The sequence below is a fragment of the Cydia fagiglandana genome, chromosome 9 (assembly GCF_963556715.1).
Source record: "Cydia fagiglandana chromosome 9, ilCydFagi1.1, whole genome shotgun sequence".
Lineage (NCBI taxonomy): Eukaryota > Metazoa > Arthropoda > Insecta > Lepidoptera > Tortricidae > Cydia > Cydia fagiglandana.
The window spans coordinates 6,912,987-6,939,174 of NC_085940.1; the positions used below are offsets into that span (position 1 = coordinate 6,912,987).

The window sequence follows — 26,188 nt, forward strand, 5'->3', positions numbered from 1 at the left end:
TCTACTGAAAAACTTTTAGGTTGGCATTATTTATTCACAAAACGAAATTTTACCCCCGTGGCGTCAGTGGCACGGCAAATGGATGCGCCGTTTGGCGTTCAAAAGGTTAAGCTGATTCTCACCCGCAAGACATGTTTCGGAATGCCTAGGCCTCCATTTTCAAGACCATCTCAACCGACTATGTTAGGGGTCAACAAACCGCGGTTCGCGAGCCGCATGTGGTACAATTACGGTTCTTTAGCCATATAAAAAAATAACATTTGATATGAGAGTTCTTACGGCTCAGCCATTGAGCGACTTGCGACGGCGACAGCGATAACCATAGGTTGGAGCAAGACACAGCGATCGGACCTTTCGTTCCCACCTATGATTGTCGCTGCCGCCGTCGCCAGTCGCGTAATGTCGCGGCCGAGCCGTTAGAACACTGAAAACAGCATTTGTGACTCTTTGAGCTACAGGTTATTGTTCACTCTTTTTCTAATAAGTTTGCCAACTCCTGGTTTATGTCATCGCGCGCTCAGAGCGCTGCGCGGCGAGCGACAGTACGCGGCACGCGGCTAACTTAAATCACTGCTCATGCGCTAATAGCGCTTAAAAAAAGAACTATTTAAACTGTATAATTATAAATAATATTAGCTTAATTTATGTTCTATTATATTCTCAGCACTCGGGCGACCTCTATAGTGACCCCGCGCTCCGACCCTAGCCAGCCTGTGTTCTTAGTGGACAAGGAGACAGTTCGACGGACCAGCACTCGCTGGCCAGGTTGGAGACTCGTCAATTTAGCTCACAGGTCAGCTATTGTTATTTTAACTTTCAGTTGGTTACCGCGACAGGTGAAATTACAATTTTACTACAACAATAACTAAGTATAAGGTTATTTAATATTCACCTGTTTCACCTTTAACCGATCTTTTGTCGCTCTCTCTCTTTATTTTCTCTCTCTCTCTCCCTTTTTCTCTAACTGCGGGTTGGTTCTCTTGAAATTTGCTACAAAGCAACTTAAAAGTGACACCAGTAAAGAAAGTGATAATGATAAAACATGAACCGTAGCCTCAAGAAATCTCACTAAGTGCAAACTCCTAACTGAGCTGTCCTCAACCTGCAACCCGCCATCCGGATGTCACCTTTAAGAAAATTCTCCAATGTCATCGCGTCTCACTCTCTCATTAAGCAAAATGTGAGACGCAACGCAATACACATTGGACAGATAGAATACACCCTTACTCATGTGGTCATATCTTTCATTATTTGTCATAAGGTGTTGGAGTTGGAGTTGGAACATGATGTTCCTCCTCGGGGTGGTGGTGGCCTGGAGTTCCCCGATATCGCTGCGGACGCTCATACGAGTCAAGCCGCTCGCGCCAGACCTTGAACTGTCACAGGTAAATCACAGTGGGCTTTGCAGCCTTTAGGGCTGTCCATAAATTACGTCATCGATTATTGACGATTTTTGACCCCCCCCCCTAAAATCATCCAAAAATCATGCTTCGATTCGAATGACCCCGTTTCCTCCTACGTCATGCTACCATCATCCGATGTCCAGACGTCCCCCCCCTAATTTGAAATGACGTAATTTATGAATAGCCCCTTTGCCGCCCTAGGCCCCAGGCCCTGTAGCCGCCCTTTTCGCAGCACCCATCATATTGACTACATTTTAAGTTATGTCTTGTTATCATCAGCAAATTTTTGTCACAATTTGCCGCCCTAGGTACGGGCCTACTGAGCCTTATAATTCGTTTTTTTTAGCATTAGAAAGAACTTGATAGAAGGTAAGCGATCTTGACATGTCTTTTAATTGAAAAACGCTTTTTAAAAATCAGTAACTATTACTTATGAAAGCAGAAGAATATAAATGATCGTATCAGATTCATATTTGTTACATATTTGCCGTAACTTATTTTTAAAATGTGTTTTTCAATTAAAAGACACATCAAGATTGTTTACCTTATTTCTAATGCTAAAAAAACGAAATATAGGGCAACTCCGCAACAGGTAAAATACTGTTGTAAAAACTGGGTATTTGTAAAATAATGTAAGAAAGAGATGTTTATGACACGAGTGTTTTATTCGAAGTAAGGTAACTAAGCAATTTTAAAATATTTTAAAATATATCAAAAATAAAAAATAGAAGACTTAACGTTTGTCTACACAAAGAAGGTTACAAACTACAACAGCCGCCCTTAATCGAAGTTGTGCCAGACAAACACAAACAAAAAAAACTTAAGTTTCTAATCCTAAGTTAAGTATACACCGTTTATGTACTATAGGTCCTAGTGGCTTCGTTAGTACATCAGCAGGCATATCACTACTTTTAATATATTCTAATTTAACAACATTATTAGACACCTTTTCCCTAATAAAGTGAAATCTGGTATCTATATGCTTAGTCCTGTTGTGGTGTACAGGATTTCGAACGAGGTTGATGGCACTCTGACTGTCAGAAGCTAAATTAACTATATGCAATTTACCTGTTATCTCAAAGATAAACCGTCGTAAGTAGCATGCTTCCTTCGTGGCAGACGCTAGTGCCATATATTCCGATTCGGCTGAAGATAAAGCCACTGTAGGCTGCTTCTTGGACTCCCAGGATACTGGACCTCCACTTAACTTGAAAGTGTATCCAGTGTACGACCCTCTGTCAATCGGACAATTTGCCCAGTCCGCTTCACTAAAGCCTTTTAAAGGTTCTCCACTCTTCCTGTAAACCAAGGAGTAATTTAAAGTACCCTTCAGGTACTGCAGAACCCTTTTCGCAGCATTCCAGTGTTCCTTAGTAAAACACGTATTAAACTGGCTTAAATAGCTCGTAGCGTAAGCGATATCGGGTCGTGAGTTTACCGTAAGATACATGAGGCATCCTATTAAGTTTTGATACGGATAAGACTCACCTTCTTGACCATCAGTTCTTCTTTCCATATTCTTTTTAACTAGAGGAGTATCCACAGTCTTACAATCCTTCATGTTAAATTTTTCCAGTATGGAAAGAATGTAACTCCGCTGATTTAATTTAACACACTCGGAATCGCATTCAATTTGTAAACCTAAATAACATTTTAATATTCCGAGATCTTTCAAAGAAAAATATTTCGACAAATTCGTTTTGACAGTGTCAAACGTCGAATCAGATTTAAAGAAGACAATTATGTCATCGACAAAAATACCCAATATCACGAGTTCCTTACCAAAAAGTTTCGTATATACACAAGGCTCGGAAGGAGTTCCTGTAAAACCTATTTTCAAAAGTGTTTCATTCAACTTTTTGTTCCATGCTCGCGGTGCCTGTTTAAGGCCGTAAAGGGATTTCTTCAGCAAACAAACCTTGTTTTCTTTGCCCTTTTCGATGAAACCAAGTGGTTGCTCCATGAAAACTTCTTCTTCTAAATCTCCGTTTAGGAACGCGGTATCGACATCCAAGTGCTTCATTTTTAACCCCATCTCTGCAGCTAAAGCAAATAAAGTGCGGAGGGAAGAATGGCGAATCACAGGTGCAAACGTCTCATCGTAGTCTACTCCCTCCACTTGATGAAAGCCTTTCACGACGAGTCTCGCTTTATACTTGGTTATATTACCGTACGCGTCCTTTTTAATTTTGTAAACCCATTTACATGGTATCACCTTTTTATTAGGCTTATCTACTAGGTCCCATGTGTGGAGTTTTTTCAATGAACTATACTCATCAGCCATAGCATGCCTCCACTTATCTGCATCATCGGCTTGAGTAGCTTCAAGATATGTTGTAGGTTCTCGAGAATCAGCCGTAGACACGTTGTAAGTTAGGAAATCTGGTGGTTTCCTATCTCTTGAGGGGTATCTTGGCTCAGTATGAGATTCCTCTTCCACACTTGCTGGCTCTTCATCCGCACTAGGTAGCCGTGGTTCACTGAAGGGCTCTCGCTCTTCCATAGATACTAAATCTTCGGCACTTTCTAGATTTGTTGGCGAAGGCGGTGGTACAGGGTCATTGCTCTCGTCACAGTCATAAAATTGTGACAATCCTGACAGTTTTCAGACTCGGTCTCTCTTTTATCTTCGAACAATAAAATAGAGTCTGACTGTACCTCAGGTTCTGGTGACCTCTGCTTCAGCTCTGTAAAACAATTCTCAAAAAAGGTTGCATCTCTGGACATAAACATTTTTCGTGGGTAAGCAGGATCCCTAAATATATAAGTACCTGGATTTTCTGAATAACCTACGAAAATCGCTTCTTGTGCCTTGACATCTAATTTCCTTCTGTGACACGAGGGTATATGGACAAGTGCTCTACATCCGAACACTTTCAGGTGACTAAGATCACCTCTACGACCATACCACCTGTCATTTGGAATTTGTCCACCTAAGGCTCGATGAGGAGACCTATTCTTTAGGTATACGGCAACTTGAAATGCGTCTTCCCAGAATGCTTTTGACAGTGAGCTTTCAGCTAGCAACGTCCGCGCCTTCTCTGTAACCGAACGATGTGTGCGCTCCGCGACTCCAACCTGTTGAGGACTGTAAGGCGTCGTCGTTTGATGCTCGATACCTTTCGAAGCAAGATAATCTACAAACTCTTTATTAACGAACTCCTTACCTCCGTCAGTCCTAACCGCTTTTATTTTCTTGTCTAATTGATTTTCAACAAACGTTTGAAACAGACAGAATTTATTTTTTACTTCTGTTTTGGAAGAAATGAAATAAGCAAACACCTTTCGCGTATAATCGTCTACTAACGTTAGCATATACCTATTTCCTTGAAAAGAGGTTGTAGACACTGGTCCCATGAGATCCATATGGATCAGCTCTAACGGGGAAGTAGCCCTATTAAACGCTACCTTCTTGAAAGGTTTCCTTGCTTGTTTACCTTCCACGCAAGCGATGCAACTATTTTTATCTACTACTGAATACTTTACGCCTACCTCGTGATTCTTCAGTTGGTTCATGCCTATGCGACACAAATGTCCTAGCCTCTTATGCCAAAGTTGATAACTATCCTGACAGTCAGAGTGCACATCCTGTGTCATATAATTATCTGCCACATTCTCGGGAACATTGACAGTACCGTCTAAAACGTACAGTCCACCACAGGGCGAGGCATGAGCAACAGATTCACCTGTAAAACGAAAATTATCAGATTTATAAAAGTTACAGCCATTAATATCAAAAACACATATAAAACCCTTTTGAACAGTTTTGTATACAGATAACAAATTAGCTTTTAAATCTGGTACAAAATCAACATCACTGATCTTGTTGACCACGTTCTCAGGTGTGTTTATTGATATATTTCCAATTCCGCAGCACTTAATCTGTTCTCCGTTTGCGACAGTAACGGTACCTTGATTCTGTATCATAAGACTCTGAAACCAATCTCGTCTAGAAGTCATGTGTCTAGTACAGCCCGAATCTACATAAATGATGTCCTTACTTGAGCTGCCAGAAGTATTAAGAGCTGTAAATGTCGTATCGTTGACAGTTACCTCATTTGCTTTCTCCTTCTTGCCTCTCATCGGACAGTCTGGTCGCTTATGTCCAGGCATCTTACAGTCGTAACAAACCAGATCCTTCTTCTTTGACTTCGGCTTCCTTTTCGCATGAAAAACCGATTCTAATGGTGTAGCCGCATCCTTGGACATTTCATTTAGCAGTTTTGTCTTAACTATGTCTGTAGTCACATCGACATTACAGTTTTCTAATGCCATAATGAGAGGTTCGTATTTTGGAGTGAGACCTCCCAAAAGTATCGCAGCAATAGACTTATCCTCTAAGACTACATCTATATCCGCCAGATCCTGTGCGGTTGACATAACTGCGTTAATGTACAGTTCCATATTCGAAAAGTCCGACAGACTCAACCTGTACAATTTTCGCTCTAAAGAAAGTCTTCGTCCCATTCCCTTGTCCTCAAAGCTTTCTGCAAAGATTTCCATGCTTCGGCTGCGGTTTTCGCACATCTAACATGAATGATTGCCGCACCATCTACTGTCAAACATATCTTTGCCAGGGCTTTCGAATCTTTTCGTACCTTTGTAGAGGCAGGGGTCGTGTCTCCTTCAGGGTAGCCACCGATTGTCTCCCACAGATCCTCGTGCAATAGGTAATTGCGCATCTTAAATTTCCACGCAGGGTATCCATCTTTGCTCCTCAGGCAAAACGATGGAAAAGATGAGCTTGAATGGGAATTAGAAACACTCGAAGCATCTCCCGATTCGTGTGACATATTTACAATTTGTACTATTTCCAATCACACAAACACTACAACTCAATATTTTACGAAAATACACATTACACTAAACTTTGCATTATAAATTATAGCATTCGTGCTGATAACGTGTTGTAAAAACTGGGTATTTGTAAAATAATGTAAGAAAGAGATGTTTATGACACGAGTGTTTTATTCGAAGTAAGGTAACTAAGCAATTTTAAAATATATCAAAAATAGAAAATAGAAGACTTAACGTTTGTCTACACAAAGAAGGTTACAAACTACAACAAATACAATGTTTTAAGTGAATTTTTATATTGAAAATGAAACTTATATCGACCGGGATATGAACCGTGATTACCTATAGTTCGTTTTTTTTAGCATTAGAAAGAACTCCGCAGAAGCAAGCGTGCAGTTTTTATCAGGCTCGTTAATTGTTAATAATTATTGAATTATCTAATGTAGCACGGTCAATACATATAATTTACTTCATATTGTTACCGCTAAAAGTGCCAGATTTAGAATCACAAGCGAACTTCTGCGAAGTTCTTTCTAATGCTAAAAAAAACGGACTATAGTATTGTATTCGAGCTCCCGATAAGCTGTCTTCAGTTACCCGTGAACAAGATGCATGTACCTGCGTCGAAATATCGGGAGCTCAGAAACAATACAAAAGGTAATCACGGTCATATCCCGGTCGATATAAGTCTAGTGAAACTAACTGTGGATCATTCAAAACTGATATTGGAACTTGGTCCAAACTGATATAATAGAAACTGGAACCCAAAATGTATTGATAAAAATAACAATGGGTTGCACTCCGGGAGTGCCGACAGAAGTGAAAACTCCATGACTAGTCCAAAATGTCTGCAGCACTATGTATAATTTTATTGACCCATCCTCCTTTCTATTGAAAAACTTTAGTTCTGAAATTGCTGGCCAGTGAGCTTAAATTTGTAGCGTTAATTGCTTAAAATTCGAATAAAATTGTAGAGTTACCTTGCAGACCTCGCATCTAAATATGTTTGGTCATGATATTTTGAGTTTTATTCACCAGTACTAGAGTTCACTTTTATTAGCGATTTCATCAAGATGTAGCTTTATTGAATTAAATTGGAGTGATATAAGATATAAAGTTAGAATGTAACTGTGAGATCCTCGTATTTCAGTCCGTACAAGATTAGAACATTGTGCTTTATTGCTTAATATAAAAGTCCAGTTTTAAATATTTGACCTGATTATGAATAACATTGTCCGTGACACATGACGTCAGCGTTACGTTACGCGTTACGCTGAATCGAGTTTATAATTTTTTCCCCACCTCTAAAAGTGCTCAGCGCCGCTAAAGAAGTTTTCACTTCAAAAATTACACTGTTTTTGACAAAATTAAGTTTACTCCCACTCTTTCTATAGGTGAACGGCACGCTCTTCCCGAAAAGAAGTAGCGAGACGCAGACGATGTGGTCTCGCCTCCTCAAACTCTGGCGACATGTCTCGAAAGAGAGGACGCGCTTTGAAACTGAGCCAGATACAGGTGACTTTCATTCCATTTTGAACCTTGTGTAAAACAGAATAAGGTCTCTATTTTAAAAAGAAGTAGTGAGACGCAGACGATGTGGTCTCGCCTCCTCAAACTCTGGTGATGTCTCGAAAAAGAGGACGCGCTTCGAATCGGAGCCCGATACAAGTGACTTTGATTCCATTTTGAACCTTGTGTAAAACAGAATAAGGTCTATATACCAAAAAGATGTTGGGAGACGCAGCCGATGTGGTCTCGCCTCCTCAAACTCTGGTGATATGTCTCGAAAGATAATATTTAAGATAATATTTTTTTATTGTGAAAGAGAGGACGCGCTTCGAATCGGAGCCCGATACAGGTGACTTTGATTCCATTTTGAACCTTGTGTAAAACAGAATAAGGTCACTTTCCGGAAAAGAATCAGCAACACGCGAACGATCTGTCACAAAGTAAATCTGTAACAAACCAAACTAAAACCAGAACATAACTTTCTCAGGTCTCCTCGGCAAGGGTCTAAGCCGGCAAGCCAACCGCCTGTGGAACTACGGGGTCGTAGGCGGACTGGGTTCCTTGTGTCTGCTGCTGCTGTTCCCGCTAGCGGCGCTGCTGGGCAGCCTGCTGGCACTGGCGGCGGCCGCCACGGTATGTCCAGCTTATTATCAACCAGTTTTAAGGAAAATTTGACGTACAGAGGGCCTACCGCGAACCACGTTCGACGTGTTGCCTCCCTGTCACACTAACGCACGAATTTACAAGAGCGACAGAGGGTTTACTAACGAATGGGCCAAAATCGTTTCCCAAAGTATCACATCCCAAATTATCATTTCCCAAAAAAATGTTTGGCAAAACAACTTATCGCAAATTTTCAGTTAGCAATAGTCTTTTTTGGCAAGTTATTGTTTAGCAAATAATTACTTGGACAAGTTTCATTTTACCAAATATTATTTAGTCAAATGTATCATTAAGCATAACTTACATGTCCCAAAATATTGCATGGCATACAATTTACATACCAATAAAGTGGAAGCTGCAGAATTTTATTTGTCTAGTATTTAACTGATCATTACATATACATAGTAAAATGTAACGTCAAAAAAAACATTCTTACTGCCAATAATATGTAGTAAATGATCACTAAAATTAAAAATCCATTTTAATGTAAAATGACAACCAAATTTGTTACATCTTGCTATTCTATTAAAGCAAATAACACCAAAGTAATCATTATAACCCAAAAATAGTAAAAAACCACCAATATTTAAACCACATTTTAGTTTAAAATGTCAAACAAATTTTTTACATCTCGTTATTCTATTAAATTAATTATTCCACTTCGATGACCTTTTTCTAAGTTTTTTTCGTTTCTGTAAGGATCGCAGTTCTAACCTAACCTAACCCACTTTTCTAATAGCATTTCGATTCTGTGAAGGTCACAGTTCTAACCTAACCTAACCCACTTTTCTGATAGCGGTTCCGTTTTGTGAGGATCGCAGTTCAAACCTTACCCAACCCACCCAAATTACGTAGAATTTAACGTACCTATATTAACATAGCAAAAAGTACAAATTTAAATAGAGATGCCTATTTGTCAAATTTGCGAAGTGACAATTTTGACCAAACATCTTTTTGGAATATAATATTAGACAATAAAAAACGTTTGCTAAATAAGTTTTTGTCCTAATAACATTGACAAAGTAAAATCATGCCAAATGATAATTTGACCAAATAAATTATATGCGAAGTGTAACTTTGCTAAAGGTTCCTTTGGGAAATGAAACTATTGCGATAAGTTTGTTGGGAAGTGAAATTCGGCGAAATGTATTTGGCCGAAACGAAAGTACACCGCGACAGAGAGGCAGCACGTCGAATGTAATTCGCGGTAGACCCTTTAAATTTTGATGCTAATTGTTAATTTTCAGGTGCCGCTTTGGATGCCGCCGCTGACGGCGGGCGTTTACACGGGCAACGCGCTGATGTATGACTTGGACTGTCCTGATCCTCCGCGGCTCAATAGGCAAGTATCTCTGTTGTCTCCCTCACTTATTCAGCATATTATTGATGGCAGGCGTTAACGCTTGGGCCACGGAACGGGCGTTTAGTGCCCGAGGCGTACGTGCAAACAAAGTGAACGCCCGAACGACAGCAACAAGTTAAACAAATGAAAACATGCGACTGGCCGCTGGTACGCTGCTCAAATCCCTTGAATGCTCGACGCAAAACTATGCACCATGGTATAATAATATACTCCGCCTGGTACTCTCTTCCCGTCTTTTCGTGGTCAAGTGACTGACACAAGCCTACGTCATCATGCGACATCGCTATATGATAATATGCGATAGCGCTATATATAGCGGCCATGTTATTGTGACGTAGGCTTGTGTTACTCTGGGAAGAGAAGACCATGTTTTATTAGACTATGCTATGCACCAAGACCTAAACCGAAGTCAGAAGTCATCGCATAAGAAAAAAAAATAGGGGCAGTTGTTCCTATTGGGTGTATAGATAGATATCATTGCGTGAGAGAGAGATTTAAACAATTTCCAATAAACAAGACTATAGATTAAGAATAAGATTTTTATCACTAACATTTTAATTTACGTTTATATTGTTGCAGAATAATGGTGTTATTCGAAGTATTAATCTGGCGTATCGCAATACTGGGAATCCTGCAGCCCATAGCCGCCATTGTGGTTGCCGTTGTTTTATGTCCGGTCAGCGCTTTCTTACTTCTAGTTGGTAAGTTTACCGGCACAACTGATTTTATAAATTGTATAAATGAAGTTTCGCTTCTAGATATGATTCTTCTTAAAATATCTTGCTAAATATCAAACATAAAGTGCCTCAAACCGAGCTAAAAGTTTATAACGAAATGTTTTGGCATACATAGATGTTGTTAGGACTCAAAATTCCACCGACGGTGGCACAAACACTCCTCCGACGTATGTTCACCGCTTTCTCAAAGACGGGTGGGCCGATTTATAGAATTATTTTTTTTGTTTTAATGGGTAACTTTATAGTTGGTCTCATTGTCGATCATCAGATCAGAATCTGATCCATGACATTCTGGAGAAATCGAAAGGATTCAACTATTACACCTATAGTAATTCACGCATTTTTTTTTATTTATTTAGAAAACAAACAGCCTTTTACAAATAAGTCTTACAAAAATGACTAAAAATAGGCCTAAAGTTTCATATGTATGTTTTCTATGTTATTTCCCTTCGTAGGCGGTGTGAGTTGGTGGGCAGTCCGCGCGCTATGGGAGATGGTGGCGTGGCGAGTACTCATCAGCCGGGCAGCCCGCGTGCCCGCGCACGACTCGGCCTTCTGCCGCCGCGTCGACGGGCCCGGCCTCCGGACCCGCACGCACTATCAGATCACGTGAGTCTTGTTGAAAAAGGAGGTTTAGTTCGATTTAATAATCCTGGTCACGGGCACCAAAATGTAACGCATTATAGGAACCTTAGTAGGTTCCTTTAGTCGCCGCGTCAACGGGCCCGGAGGACCGCACGCACTATCAGATCACGTGTCTTGTTGAAAGAGGATTAGATACGATAATCCTGGTCACAGGCACCAAAATGTAAAGTATCACCTACAAAATCTTTTACATTTATGGAGACCGAAGAACTTTATGATAAAATATGCAACCTCATTGAATTTAATAATATGTATAATTAGAAACATCTCGACTATACATCTCGACGATCAAAGCTTATAATTATCTAAAATGAACTTCGTTCTACAACGACAAAACTTGTTCTACAGATGTGCGCAAGCCGTAGCCGCAGTGGCGGCGCGCGGAGAAGCGCAAGTGCTAGGCGAGTGGGCGACCGCGGCCGAGCGCGCCGTGGAGCGCCCTCTGCGGGACTACGAGCACTTTGTTACCGCCTGCTTCGGCCCGTTCTCTGTGCAAATTGCTAAGGTAACCAGCTCTCGACAAAACAAATCCATTACAACGTGACCCTTTTATATACGAGAATAGATTTTTAAGCCTGATAAAAAATATATTTAGAAATTGAGGGTATTTATTTGGCTTAGGCACTTTGATTCTAAACTATGTTTTCGATTCCACGCCCCAACAGTAGTTGCATTCCAATTTCCAATTGGACATAACGATTCAAGAATATAAAATGTTAACCAAAACGCATCTTCTTTTTAACGTATGTTTGGTTGATCTAGTTTTAGTGTTACATATTCGAAGAGCAAAAATCTATATTAATAAGACAGGATACAAAATCGAATCCCGTGAATATTACAGAACGCAGGGGGAGTGTACGCGCAACTAGAAAAAGAGTGCAGCGAGCTGATAACGTCGCTTCGGGAGAAAGTTGAGGCGAGACGGCGCGAGCTGGCACTCGGGCTCAGCGACGCCGCGCGGGTACGGGTGCGGATGAGCGCCAATGATCTCAGGGTAAGTTGAAAAATCTTCAACTTTTTTAACTCTAGGTTCTTTGTTAGTTTGTCAGAAGTTGAGCAAGAGTGCAGCGAGCTGTTAACGTCGTATAGGGATAAAGTTGATGCGGACGGCGCGAATCGGCACTTGGCCTTAGCAACACCGTGTTCACGTTTTAGATGAAATTTGAAGGACATAGCTGACATAGGATGGTATTTATAAATCATAATCATCATTCCACGCAGATGATGACACGGGGACGACAGTAGGTAGTTCGTATAACAATCGACGTACCTATGTTTGCAGAGAGCAATACAGGCAGCGGCACTGGAGCTGGCGCGGCTGTGGGGCTCCAGTGCGCGCGGGGAGGAGTGGTGGGGCGCGCGCGGGCTCGGCGTCGGCGACTGGCACGCGCTCGCGGCCAACACGCTCGGCGAGGTCAGTGCGGCGCGCCGTGGCTTTCGAGTGTCCGTACAAGTACTTATTTATAGACATTTGTCAATTTTAATCTTTCCTTCCAGGTGTTCGACCCAGAAATCCTAGTAGCCCTAGAGGAGAGTGAAGCCCGGCTGCCACTGGAGAGCGGGCCGGGTGCTCGGGCGTGGGCGGCGCGCTGCGGCCGCGACGAGGCGCCGCCCGACGTGCTGGCCGAGCGGGACGACTGGCGCCGCGCGCACGGTCAGTCCCTCACACACAGCTGGTTACATTACCCAGCTAGTTACTCGCCATATACAAGCTTTACATGGCGACCCGGACAGAACTAGAGAACGAAGCCCGACTGTCCCTAAATAACGTTGAGAGGGCGCTCAAAGGTAGACGTTTAACAATCTTATGGCTCGATACAGAGCCAGCGTCATCTATTTCAGCTTTCAAACAGGAGTGCACGATTTTTTTCATTGACCATTGAGTCATTTGACATTGACTCTACACCGTCTTTGATGTGACAAGGGAGGAAGTGCCACAATAAACATTATCGCGACCCTAATGTCAATAACTTTTGGGCATTATTCTGACGTTGTTTGGCTTTGTTTCATATTTGACTTTGTTCGACAGGCATGTGGGGAGAGTGGGGCGGAACGCCCGCGCCGCGAGTGCCGCCGCCGACGCTGGAGCTGAGCGCCTTCAGCCCTCGCGTGCCCTCCATGCCGCCCGTGCCGCCACCACCCGTAGTGGCACTCGTGTTGCACAACAGGTATTTTAAGAAAACTACCACTACTACTTGTAAGATTCTCTCTTACTAATTCTCATCTTACTCTCATAAGTCTCAATACAGCGGGGCAGGAACTCGGAGTGCAGTGGCGTAGCTAGAGGATATGGCGCCAGGGGCAGGCACCAAATTTGCGCCCCCCCCCCCCCCCCACACACAAACGAAATGAACTACAAAAGGGTTACTTTTTTTAAAATTAAAATTTACTTTTAATTTAGACAATACAGTGTATATGTGTTTTTTTAATACATCGGCAGGCGTGGCTCACTCCGCGATGTCGTCGCTTTGCTACAGGCAGTTAAAAGTCCATCCGTTCGACCCCAATTTTGGGGTTTGCCATAGGCCGCGCGTGGCGCTGTCGCCACCTAGCGGCCATATCTGCGCTGATCGTGACAGACGCGTTTTGTTAGAGAGTGAGTCTTCTGTACCTAGTACTATTATTTATTCTGTGACATCGGTGGGTAACATGTTTACGACCCACCTGATGGTAAGTGGTCACCGCATCATATGGACGTCTACACTCCAAAAGAGTTACAAGCGCGTTGCCGACCATTTTTACACGACTGCCCAAACAAAAAGAGTGTATTGTTTTCAGCGTTCATGTTTGTATGTATATATGTATGTGAGTTTCTTTATTCCACCATAACTTCTGAATGCCTTAACCGATTTAGATGTATGATACATCATTAGAATCCTTACGTCATCCCGACTAACATAGGCTATGTGACGTTATTATAAAACCAACATGGCGGACGTAATACACAAAATTGGGTCACGTTTAGAAAAAAAAATTTGGAATCCTATCGAGTGGGGTCTCAAAATGAAGAGCCTTGAAAGACGATTTAAAATATATATGCAGCATACGCGTTTAAGTCTTATTTTGGTTAAATAAGAATTAACAAAATGTGCTAAGAAAAATAAATCCTTCTATCTAATTTAGTGAGCTATCAAATGAAAGGGTATTGACTGCTGATCATAAAAATATATACAAATCATCCATATGAATTGTATATATTTTTATAAGGTAAAAGGAACTAAACACAAACTTGTTCTAAATCGCCTTATTGAAATCTAAACCTGTAAACTTCGATTTAAGCGATAGGGCTTGAATAATGTATGGCTTATTGCATTCTTATATTTCTTGTGAATGAAATTGTACTTGACTACTAATTCAACCCGACTGTAAAAAAACAGATTTTTATTTAACACGTGCGTAGGTAGGTAGGTACATACCAACCTCAATCATTTCTTCTTAACTTTAGTACTAAACTAATTTTCATAATAGTAAGAAGTATTTAAGTGACAATGATTATATATTATGTCTTTCTATACTTGTATAGGTCGACTGTAACAATAGAAGTGTATTGTCATTCTATGTCTGAACACCAAATTAAAGGCGCACCAAAGGTAAACTTCGCGTAGGGCCGAAAGACCGAAGTGTCCAAAAGAGGCGTACCTACCTTTAGTATAATATTGTACGCTTACCAAAGCCGACGAGTGCCTTCGGCGCCCTCATACTACCTACCTACCTACCTACGTGGCGCGCCGTACGCGTTGCAAAACCGGGCGCCGAACATACTAAGAGTGTCGGGCGTAGATAGCCCGACGTACGTTGCGCGCTGTACGCTTACCAGTCCCGGGCGCCTCCGGCACCCTCATACTAAGAGTGTCGGGCGTAGGTAGTCCGACGTACGTGGCGCGCTGTATGTGTTCCAAAACCGGGCGCCTTCGGCGCCCTCATACTTAAAGCGTCGGGCGTAGCCCGACGTACGTGGCGCGCCGGACGCGTTTCAAAACCGGGCGCCTTCGGCGCCCTCATATTAAGAGTGTCGGGCGTAGCCCGACGTACGTGGGGCGCTGTACGCGTTTCAAAACCGGGCGCCAACGACGCCCTCATCCTAAAAGAGTCGGGCGTAGCCCAACGTACAAGACACGCTGTACGCGTTCCAAAGCCGGGCGCCTTCATACTTAAATTTTCTCATTAGTTTTCTCATTATTGTTGTCTCGGTTAATTTTAGTGGTGAACTTACTATTTTTCATATTAAAATTTTTATACATCACGCAAACTTTGAGTACCGTTGTCCGGCCTAAACCGGGCGGGAGTTGTTATTGTCTGGGTCGGCCGCTTATCGCCGATTGCATTCTTTGCATGTTGCTACTGTTCTTATTGTTGTTGAGCTCATTAAAAGATATTTATCCTTGTCTAATTCATTTGATTTTCGTGCTTGTTTATGACTTACTCGCTCACGCTAATGGGAAACTGTTTATGTCTGTAGGCGATTATTTAAATTATTTTATAAATCGGACTTTCTGGAGTGCTAAATATTTCATTGACGTGTTTTTTCTGTTCGATTGTTCATTATTATGTTTTAATATAATGTTTTTAAGAATATTTTTTCACAGTGAATAGTAAACTTACATATCCAACAATTTACTACCAGAATGTGAGGGGTTTAAGGACTAAAACATCGATATTTTATAGGAATTTAAGATTAGCTTGCTACGATATTATTATGTTGACGGAAACGTGGCTTTTGGATGGGGTCTTAGATAACGAGCTATTTGATGACCGATATATGGTTTGGAGGCGAGACCGTGACGCGGCGCTGACAGGTCAAGGTCGTGGCGGAGGCGTGCTCATCGCTGCCCGCAGGGACCTGGCTGTGGTACCGCACCCGGAGTACCACTCCTCAGCTGAGGACTTGTGGGTCACTCTGTCTATATCTGACGACTCAAATAAAGTACTTAACGTTCACCTATGTGTCTTATATCTATGTAAGCAAAATGGAGGATTTACGTTTTCCCAACAATTATCTAACTTTTGCAACCAACTTGAAAATATTGTAATTAATCACCCCAATGATAAATTCCTAATTTCCGGGGATTTTAATATGAGTAATATAGAATGGTTGATCCAAGATTCATATTTAACCCCCGTTAATTATACTACAGTGGAGGAGCGCGGTTTTATTGATGATTTAAATTTGCTTAACTTGCATCAATATAATGGGGTCCGTAATCGCTATAACAAAACATTAGATTTAATATTATCAAACGATATCGTGTGCGTTAACAATTGTTGTGATCCCTTAGTCCCAATTGACCCTTACCATGAAGCCTTAATTATTTCCTTGCAATTTTCTGTGCTAAAGTCGATTATACCGGCACCACGCTATAAATATTATTACAACAAGGGTGATTATACCTCGATAAATAATGAGTTATTCTTGATTAATTGGGTAAATGAATTTTCTTGCCGATCACTTGATCAATGCGTTGAGTTTTTTTATTCTACTTTAAAAAAATTAAGAGATAAATATATTCCTTATAAGGTCCTAAACATGGGTACTTTTCCTCCATGGTTTTCAGCTTCTTTAAAAAAAGTTATCAAAGAAAAAAGTAAGTATTTGAAAAAATTCAAAATTTATGGTAACAAGTCTGATTATATTTCTTATTGTATTTTAAGAGACCGTGTTAAAAGAATAGAACGGGAATGTTATTTGACATATATTAGTCGTGTTGAAAGCAATATTGCTCGGAATCCAAAGCAGTTTTGGACCTATATTAAATCGCGTAGTAATTCTCATGGTATACCAAGTTCTTTAAAGTATGGTGATAGAGTGATTTCGAATGGTGCAGATATATGTAATGCATTTTCTGACTATTTTTATACAACTTTTTCTGCTCCTACCAATAGCTCAGATGTACTGTCTTACAATGGTAACTGGAACTCACCAACCGATATATTTAAGATTGAAGTTGATCCGGATTTCATCCTTCGTTTGCTTCTTACCCTTGACCCTTCTAAATCTGCAGGTCCTGATGAGCTTCCGGCTCAGTTCTTAATGAATTGTGCTAAAGGTCTATTGAAGCCTATAGAACTGTTGTTTAAACGGTCACTTAGTGAGTGTGTTGTTCCTAATGTATGGAAATCTGCGTTTATTACTCCTGTCTACAAAAAAGGGTCTCGGATAGAAATCGTTAATTACAGACCTGTGTCTAAATTATGTATTTTAGCTAAAGTGTTTGAAAAATTAGTATATGTTCAAGTTTATGATGCTATTAAACATTCTTTTAATCATAGTCAGCATGGTTTTATGCAGCGAAAATCTACGGTGTCCAACCTGGTGCTACTAAATGATTTTATTACAGGGGCAATGGATAAAGGTAATCAGGTAGATGTCATTTATACAGACAGCAAAGCCTTCGATCGTATTGATCATAAGTTGCTTATTGTGAAACTCCAACGCTTAGGGATAAATGGTGACCTGTTGAGGTGGTTCTCATCATATATTAATAACCGATCTCAAGCTGTTGTTATAAGTAATTATGTTTCTAGTTGGGTTAATGTCCCGAGTGGTGTCCCACAAGGATCTTTGCTCGGTCCTTTGCTTTTCAATATTTTCATTGATGATATCTCTGTATGCTTTAAGTTTTCTAGGTTGCTTTGTTTCGCAGATGATATGAAAATTATTGCTCAGATTAAATCAGTCCAAGATGTTGCTCTATTACAAGCCGATCTCGATCGTCTTGGTATGTACTGTAGAGAAAATAAGTTGGATCTTAACCCATCTAAATGTCATGTAGTTACTTTCTCACGTCAGAAATCACCGATCACTTCTGTTTATGCTATACATAATCAATATTTATTAAGAGTATCTTTTCTAAGAGATCTGGGTGTAATACACGATTCCAAATTACTATTTGACGCTCACATTGATAGCATTGTGAAGAGCGCTACTAAGTCTCTTGGGTTCATAATGCGCAGTTGTTCCGATTTTACACAGGCAAAAACTTTCAAGATCCTATATTGTTCATTTGTAAGAAGCAAACTCGAGTATGCTTCCCAGATATGGAACCCCTGTTACAACGTTTATATAGATAGGATCGAGCGGATTCAGCGAAAATTCATAAAGTTTCTCTGCTATAAATTACGTACCCCATATAACTCATCTAATTATATTAGCGTGTGCAAAAAACACCATTTGTTACCTTTGTCACAGCGACGTGAAATTGCTGACATTATATATTTCTTGAAAATTACGAATGGCACCATTGACTGTCCTGATCTTCTAGGTAGTATTATGTTCAACACTCCTAATAGAGTTAAAAGGTATTATCCCCCTATTTCTGTTCCCTTTGCATCCTCGAATTACAGACGTAACAGTTTCCTTATTCGTGCGGGTAGAACACTTAACAGTCTGTCAAGAGAGCATGATATTGATGTGTTTAATATAAATACGCAGTCTATACGACGTATTTTAACGCTTAAATTCTTTGAGTGAGCTTGACCTTTCTATCTTGTCTGTAATGATTTTTGTCCTCAATAGTTTTTATTCTTAATTTATGTATGTACTTGCTTAGTCTACGCAGAATTGTAAACTATATATACTTACTTAGCGAAGTTATCTTCTATGTAATTTCTATCTGTGAAAACCTATAATTGGCCTTCGATTTTTATACATAGTGCTAATATGTTTCATGTGCTGTTGGTTTTCCAATAAATAAATAATAAATAATAATAATAAATAAATCGTCGAGCGTAGCCCGACCTACGTGGCGCGCCGTACGCGTTGCAAAACCGGGCGCCTTCGGCGCCCTCATACTAAGAGTGTCGGGCGTAGGTAGCCCGATGTACGTGGCGCACTGTATGCGTTCCATAACCGGGTGCCTTCGGTGCCCTCATATTTAAAACGTCGGGCTTAGCCCGACGTACGTGGCGCGCTCTATGTGTTCCCAAACCGGGCGCCATCGGCGCCCTCATATTAAGAGTGTCGGGCGTAGCCCGACGTACGTGGCGCGCTGTACGCGTTTCAAAACCGGGCGCCTTCGGCGCCCTCATCCTAAAAGAGTCGGGCGTAGCCCGACGTACAAGACACGCTGTACGCGTTCCAAAGCCGGGCCGGGTGCCTTTGGCGCCCTCATACTTAAATCGTCGGGCATAGCCCGACCTACGTGGCGCGCCGTACGCGTTGCAAAACCGGGCGCCGAACATACTAAGAGTGTCGGACGTAGATAGCCTGACGTACGTGGCGCACTGCACGCGGTCCAAAGCCAGGTGCCTTCGACTTTCTCATACTAAAAGAGTCCAACGTAGCCCAACGTACGTGGCGCGCTGCACGCGGTCCAAAATTATGAGTCTTTATTGTGGACCTTCAAACCCTCATGGCCATTATAATTAAAAATTTCTACTTCTTTCTAAGAAGTTATATTTAACAATATCTCAAATTGTGAACACATCCACAGAAGCCCGGACGTATTCCGGAACGGTGAGCTTAATTAAAAGGTTCTAGTTCCAGAAGCTAATATCCACTTAAAAAAAACTTCGTGGACAAACTAAACGGCCGGGGGAAATCTACATACCAACCTTAAATCATAGTTTTATACTTAGTTTTTTTCACTAAAATGTTTGAAATAAAATAATTAATAAAAAAATTAAAAACACGACTGCTGCATTTTAAAGCGAACTGAAAAGCTAAAAATAATGTTCATATGTTAGTTACATAACTTTATGAATCTAAATTGGGATGTAAATATACACTCACGGTCATTCACAGTAAATACTAAGGGTTATGCTCATTTATGACCGTGAATGTAGGTACGTGTACATTTAATTTCTATTGCAGTCGGGGGACCTTTTGAATGAGATGCACTTAGGCACACCAAGGTCCCCCGATTGTAATTGAAATTAAATGTACACGTACCTACATTCACGGTCATAAATGAGCATAACCCTTAGTATTTACTGTGAATGACCGTGAGTGTATATTTACATCCCAATTTAGATTCATAAAGTTATGTAACTAACATATGAACATTATTTTTAGCTTTTCATTTCGCTTTAAAATGCAGCAGTCGTGTTGTTAATTTTTTTATTAATTATTTTTAAAACTTATGCACTTTTTTGGAGATCTCCATACTGTAGCCTCTCGAGAAAAAGGAACTTAATCAATTTATTGTGGAATGAGCTCCCTTTTTTCGACAAATTTCCTCCCGACCACTGTGGAAGGAATTCCTCTTAAACCGCACAGTATGCGACCATTTAGGTTCTAGGGTGTGAGGATAAACACTCTGCCTATCCTAATACGGCGAGCGGTGCAGTGATGGCAAGCTGTCACCGTTGGCAACTAGGCAGCATGTCAAACAATTCTTCAGACAACAGCTCATTGTACTTACCTACGAGCGGTAGAGAACATCCTGTATATAGGGTGGCTAAAAAATAACTGCATTCCCGTTGCCAGGGAGGTTCTGGGATTATAATGAGCAACTTTTACTATGGGACCAACCCCTCAGTCGCGAAAAAAAAATTTGGCTGGTTCATACATTTTGGTTGGTCCATTTTCTATGGGAGGGTAAACTTTTTTTTTTGAGATTTCGGGGTTGGTCCCGTAGTAAAAGTTGCTCAGTATAATCCCAAAACCTCCCTGGCAACGGGAATGTAGTTATTTTTAACCAGCCTATATAGGAATCCCCGTACCTACTGTCGTCCGATAGACAACATGTCACAGATATGCAGCAGCAGCTATTGGAGTAGGTTCCGTCTACTACGGCTCATATGCGCCTGCCGGACAAAGGGCTAGCGATCCATTTGCATAGGTAGTCTCTTGGACTGTCCATAAGATGGTAACTTCCCGACAGGAGACCCCTGAGGGAAAAGACGCGCTAACACGGAACACAGCTCTGAACTCTCTGAAGCACTCGGCCCGCTCGCCTTATAAAATGAAAGCATAGCAACTCCTACCGAATATCCCTCTGCTTGATAGAAGTTTCTGGCATAGAGTATTCGCACTGCAGGATGGTGGGCGGTAGGGCGCTACCGTCGTCTTTTAAGGTCTAGTTCTAGGCAAAAAAGAGTACCTAAAAGATCGGCTTTCTCTTTGCTTTTCTGAGCTGTGGGCCAGATTACCAGGATGAGAGGTAGTCTTTTGCCCATTTTGGCGCCCCCCCCTTGGACGGCGCCCGGGGCACTTGCCCCCTCCAACCGGGGGGCAAGTGCCCCCCCAAGTTACGCCTCTGTCGGAGTGTTGAGCGCGCCTCCAGCGCTTGAACGCAGTTCGCCCAATCACGCCGCGCTTGCGTCGCGTCCTAGTCACTCCCAGCTGCAGTGTGACGAAACCTTTAATTAATAACTTGTAACTGGGGAATTCAGGATCAGGAGCGTTAACAGAGGACCTACCGCGAACCTCACTTGCCTCTCTGTCGCACTTGTAAATTCGTACGTAAGTGTACCAGGGAGTTTTATTTACCACCTTAAATAACGAATGACAAATTCCTTACGTTTCTAACATTAATTTATTTTGCAGGGAATCAGATAACCCCGTCCCACTGGACTCGGAGCTGTGCGCCGAAATCCTGAGGAGTCTAGAGGACGCGCCCGACTGTGATGATAGAAGAGGTAAGTTTCAATTGTGACGTCCCACGGGTAAAGGTACCTTATGGCGGTGGGCGCTTACGCTATTATTAACGTCGCTCCAATATTATTGCGGCGCTATGCGACGTAAGCGCCAGCCACCATAAGGTACCTTTTGCCGTGGAACGTCACAATTATGCACCTGTACAAATATGCACCGAAGAATCCAAAACACTTGTCAAAATACTAGCTTTAGAGGAACAGGGTTGGATGAGTGAAGACACCGTTGACTGGTAATCTTAGAATAATTTATTCCATGATAACTAAGCATTTTATACATCATGTTATATTGACATTACCCCCTCGTATGCGGCCTGTCAAATATAATCATTGAAAAAGTGACCTTGACATTTAAAACAATAGACTTGAATTCACACGTACGGATCCGTGTCTAAGCATACGGGGGGTTAAACCTCTAATCTGCGGCGATACAGACATTATCTTAACTTGCTCAGCGCGTGCTGCAACGTACAACGTCGTACACTAAGTTATTGACACACAAAATATTGATTATATTTTGCTGACCGCCATACTAGCCTTTAGAGTTTAGACCTTCTAACTTGTTTAGCGCTATGTTTATAGGGTATAGGCTTCGATTTTGTTACTTAGCCCGTAAGCATTTTGCGTGATGTGTATTTAGCAGTGGCGGCGCGTCCATAAAAGCCGATTCCCACCGGCTTGCCTATTTTTGGACGTTTGAACAGAGTTGTAAAGGAAATAAGTAAGCCAAATTAGCCCCGGCTTGCCTATGGATATATTTGACGCGCCGCCACTTGTATTTAATCTTATGTAGATTTAAACTGGTATGTTCTCGGACGGGCATTATATGTTTACCTTGATTTTTTCAGACGGTGTCGAGCGATATAGAGGCGGAGGCAGCGACGAGGGCGGCAGCGACGGCGCGAGCGAAGGGACGCTCGACGACGACGCTAGTTCAAACCACACGAGAGACACCGACGGAGCGCTCTGCAGGTATGTTTGGCATATTTCCGGTACCAAAGAATAAATAATAGCACTAGGTACAGAAGACTCACTCTCTAACAAAACGCGTCTGTTACGTTCAGGACAGATATGGCCGCTAGGTGGCGACAGCGCCACGCGCGGCTTATGGCTAGCCACCAAAATTGGTGTGGAACGGATGTACTTTTAGCTTCCTGTAGCAAAGCGACGAAATCGCGGAGTGAGCCACGCCTGCCGGTACCCCGTTTTGTACATCCATAGAGGTAGATAGGCGCCATTCATTTATTACGTAAAACGATTTAGGGGGTTTCCTAGTTCTTACGTAAGATCACAAAGATGCGATTTTTTTTAATTTCTATGAATTTAGCTAGTTTAAAATAATATTTTCACACTTTATGCTATCAAATACGGTGTAGAGTTAGCTTAAATGGGGTCCAGTACTTTTGACGTACAAATAAATTTTCCAAGAGTGTATTTTTTTTAATATATTCGTAAAATCCACACCAAAAACACACACACACACACACACACAAAAACTAACCAAACACGTACAATATACATTCTTACCTAATATATGGTAATACTCATTGCAGCCAGTCAGCCTATTCTTATTTATTCTTACATAGGGCGGGAGGGTGTCAAAAACTAGCAAAAATCTTCTTACGTAATAAATTAATGGCTATACATACTTTCATTGAACACAAACCATCTTTTTTCAGAGTGATGCCGAGCGCGGAGCGCGCCGCGTGCCGCTGGACGCTGACCGGCCGCGGCGTGCGCCTCCGCGCCGACCTCGCCAGCCCCGAGGACGTCACGCTCGACACCGACCGATCTCATGTTGGCACTTCGGTTTGAACCTAATTACCACCACAGAAAGTTCACAATCGAAGGTAACGCGACGGGCGTTTACGACGCTTTAGCTTTAGATATCCGGGCTCTCTACGCCGGCATTTCAATCTGAACCTTACGACGACTACATAAGTACGCATTTGATTGTAAGGCGACCGGCGCATATGCCTTTAAAGTCACTGTACCTTATTATAACCACCGAGTTATATTCGATAGTAAGAGCGACGGCTTGACCACGGATGATTGACGTTATTAAGAGCCTAAGAACGTTTGAAATTAAAGCTTATGATAAATACCGAAGATAGAAAGTCGATTGTAGGGCGATAGGCTCTTAAGACGCTTTAAAAATAACGACAAAGTAGCTTCTTTTTGTACTGTACCATATTGATCGAAGATTCTAATATAGATAGGTTGAAGTTAAAATGAGCAGCTTAAGTAGAATGAACACTAATATAACGCAATAACGTTTATCTTCTCAACTCTTTTTTTTTTCTTATGAGAGTGAGATTATCTTATTGTATACAGAACTGGCAGCTTTTACATTCTTAGAGGATATAACCAATGGAAACGCCATGTCTATAATTTTCGGTACAAAATAATCTGCCGTTTTTTTGCGGGGGAGGGGCACATCAAATGTATACGTATCGTAAACATAGCCATGTCAGATAACCGTCAGGCCATACATGTGGTTGACATGTCGTTGACCATTGGCCGCCTATTTTCGACAGAGTGGAACGCCTGTTAATGACCACTCCGTTTCGTTATGTTCTCTAAGTTTACATTAGAAAAACATAATTGATTACGTAAACATTTAAGTCAATGGTCCGACCTTTTTAGTCAGTTTACTTTTAAGCAATAGTGATAAAAGTGTGCCCTAAGCTTAAAATGGCATGTTATCGTAATGTAAACGCTAGAATTGATGCAGTTAGACTTAAAATTGTTTGGAATTGGTAAAGTCAATTGGCAGCTGGTGATTGGTAATAAATGTGTGTGTGCATATTTTGGTTGTAGCTATATAGCTACTTACTAAGTTGGCAGAAATACGTTACTGTAATGATTTGGGGTAAACGAAAGATAGTGAATGAGTGTCATTGGGTGTGACATAAAAGGGAAGAAAAAAACAAATGTGTGTTTGTATTTCATAAAAACACATACCTACTTTTAAGCAGTATATAGTACATTACGATACGAGTGCGAAAAGTAGGAAATTTGTTGTTGCGTTCGTAGAGTTGCGATAAATTGAAACACGACCGATGAGAATGTTTTAAATCGACACGAGTAGCAGTACGTTTTACAGTTCATATGGCCCTTTAAATTTTCGACATACGCACGTATAGTGCTAGTTACCGCACAAGGGCGGTAAATTAACACCATATGTACTGTAAAATATAGACAACATCAAGCTTTTTCAATTATGTAAGTATTGTAATTTGAAACCTTAAAACAGTTTTGAATAATTTTGAAATAGCGTGACAGATATACAGGGTGGAAAGATAAGTCGGGCCCTGGTGGGAAACTACCTTAAATCCTTAAGCTGGCTCATTTTACTTAAATAAGACATTCCTTTATTTTTAAAAAGAAACAAAACTGCATTCTAATATTTTCTAAAACTCGCTTGCCTCGCCCGGGACTCTAACCGACTAGAAATTCCAAAAAATAATAACTCGGTTTTTTTTTCTACTAGTCGATACAGTTAATGTTAATGATAACATTTCTCCAAGAAACATTAGGTCTTACACTCGTCTGTCGTACAAAATATCCATAAAATGTAATATTTAGTACTTAAGATTTTTTTAAACAAGCAAAATTGAAGAAAAAAATAGAAATACTTTGAATGCAGTTTTGTTTCTTTTTAAAAATAAAGGAATGTTTCTTTAAGTAAAATGGGCCAGTTTAAGGATTTAAGGTAGTTTCCCTCCAGGGCCCGACTTATCTATCCACCCTGTATCAATTCTTATTTGCCTTAGATTACACTTGAATCAGGTCTATAGGCCTAAATAACTCAATATTCAACTCTACAGCTTTAAACATACGTTTGTTATTTCGTTTGTGTGAATAATAAGATTAATAAGTGATACTTTGTCTTTAGATCAAATATCGTAGTGAGCCGTTTTGGCTAAACTACGGCTAGATTAATTTCGACTCTATGACTTTTATTTTAGGTTGGTTTTCGAATGTTCTTCCCTAAGCTTAAGATCACGAGCATAGCTTTATCTCACACTTTTATAATTTTTTCATTGCGCTTTTTATGCAATAGTTTTAAAACTTTTTTTAGACAACATGCATGTTATTTTCTTTTAATGAGAAGTTGTGTACAATAAGTTTTGTTAGGTTTATTTGATTATGCAGCAATTTTTAGGCTTGGAAATATGAATTACGTGACTGAACGTATAGTAACAGATCTGTATGTGAACGCCATCCTGAGCATATTTTATGCATAGTTTTTAGGTGTATGAATGAAATGGGAAGACGCTAGGAAGCATTTGAAGTGCACTTGTATAGGACAACGATGGGGGCTACACTAAATTACTAACACTGAATTTTTTACTTTGTTCTGAACAGAATAAGGCAGTATTTTTTAATAAAAAATATTAACATGATGCCTAAAAACAATCGGAACGAAAAGATTTTTTTTATATCATCGCATTTGCAAAGAAATTATGTTCCAT

The 26,188-nt window shown here is 40.9% G+C and overlaps 1 protein-coding gene across 1 annotated transcript in view; it reads left to right on the forward strand.

Annotated features, from left to right (window-relative positions):
- The window catches only part of LOC134667224 (uncharacterized), a 42,142-nt gene extending 17,452 nt beyond the window's left edge, over positions 1-24,690 (forward strand). The window contains exons 10-24 of the mRNA XM_063524549.1: positions 665-793; positions 1,262-1,385; positions 7,595-7,715; positions 8,197-8,342; positions 9,620-9,714; positions 10,315-10,436; positions 10,928-11,081; positions 11,466-11,622; positions 11,959-12,111; positions 12,400-12,531; positions 12,615-12,771; positions 13,147-13,285; positions 21,604-21,695; positions 22,559-22,682; positions 23,390-24,690. Coding sequence (XP_063380619.1) covers positions 665-793; positions 1,262-1,385; positions 7,595-7,715; positions 8,197-8,342; positions 9,620-9,714; positions 10,315-10,436; positions 10,928-11,081; positions 11,466-11,622; positions 11,959-12,111; positions 12,400-12,531; positions 12,615-12,771; positions 13,147-13,285; positions 21,604-21,695; positions 22,559-22,682; positions 23,390-23,525 — 1,981 coding nt within the window. The 3' untranslated portion in view covers positions 23,526-24,690. The remainder of the gene's footprint in view (positions 1-664; positions 794-1,261; positions 1,386-7,594; positions 7,716-8,196; positions 8,343-9,619; positions 9,715-10,314; positions 10,437-10,927; positions 11,082-11,465; positions 11,623-11,958; positions 12,112-12,399; positions 12,532-12,614; positions 12,772-13,146; positions 13,286-21,603; positions 21,696-22,558; positions 22,683-23,389) is intronic.
- Positions 24,691-26,188: the final 1,498 nt, after the last annotated feature.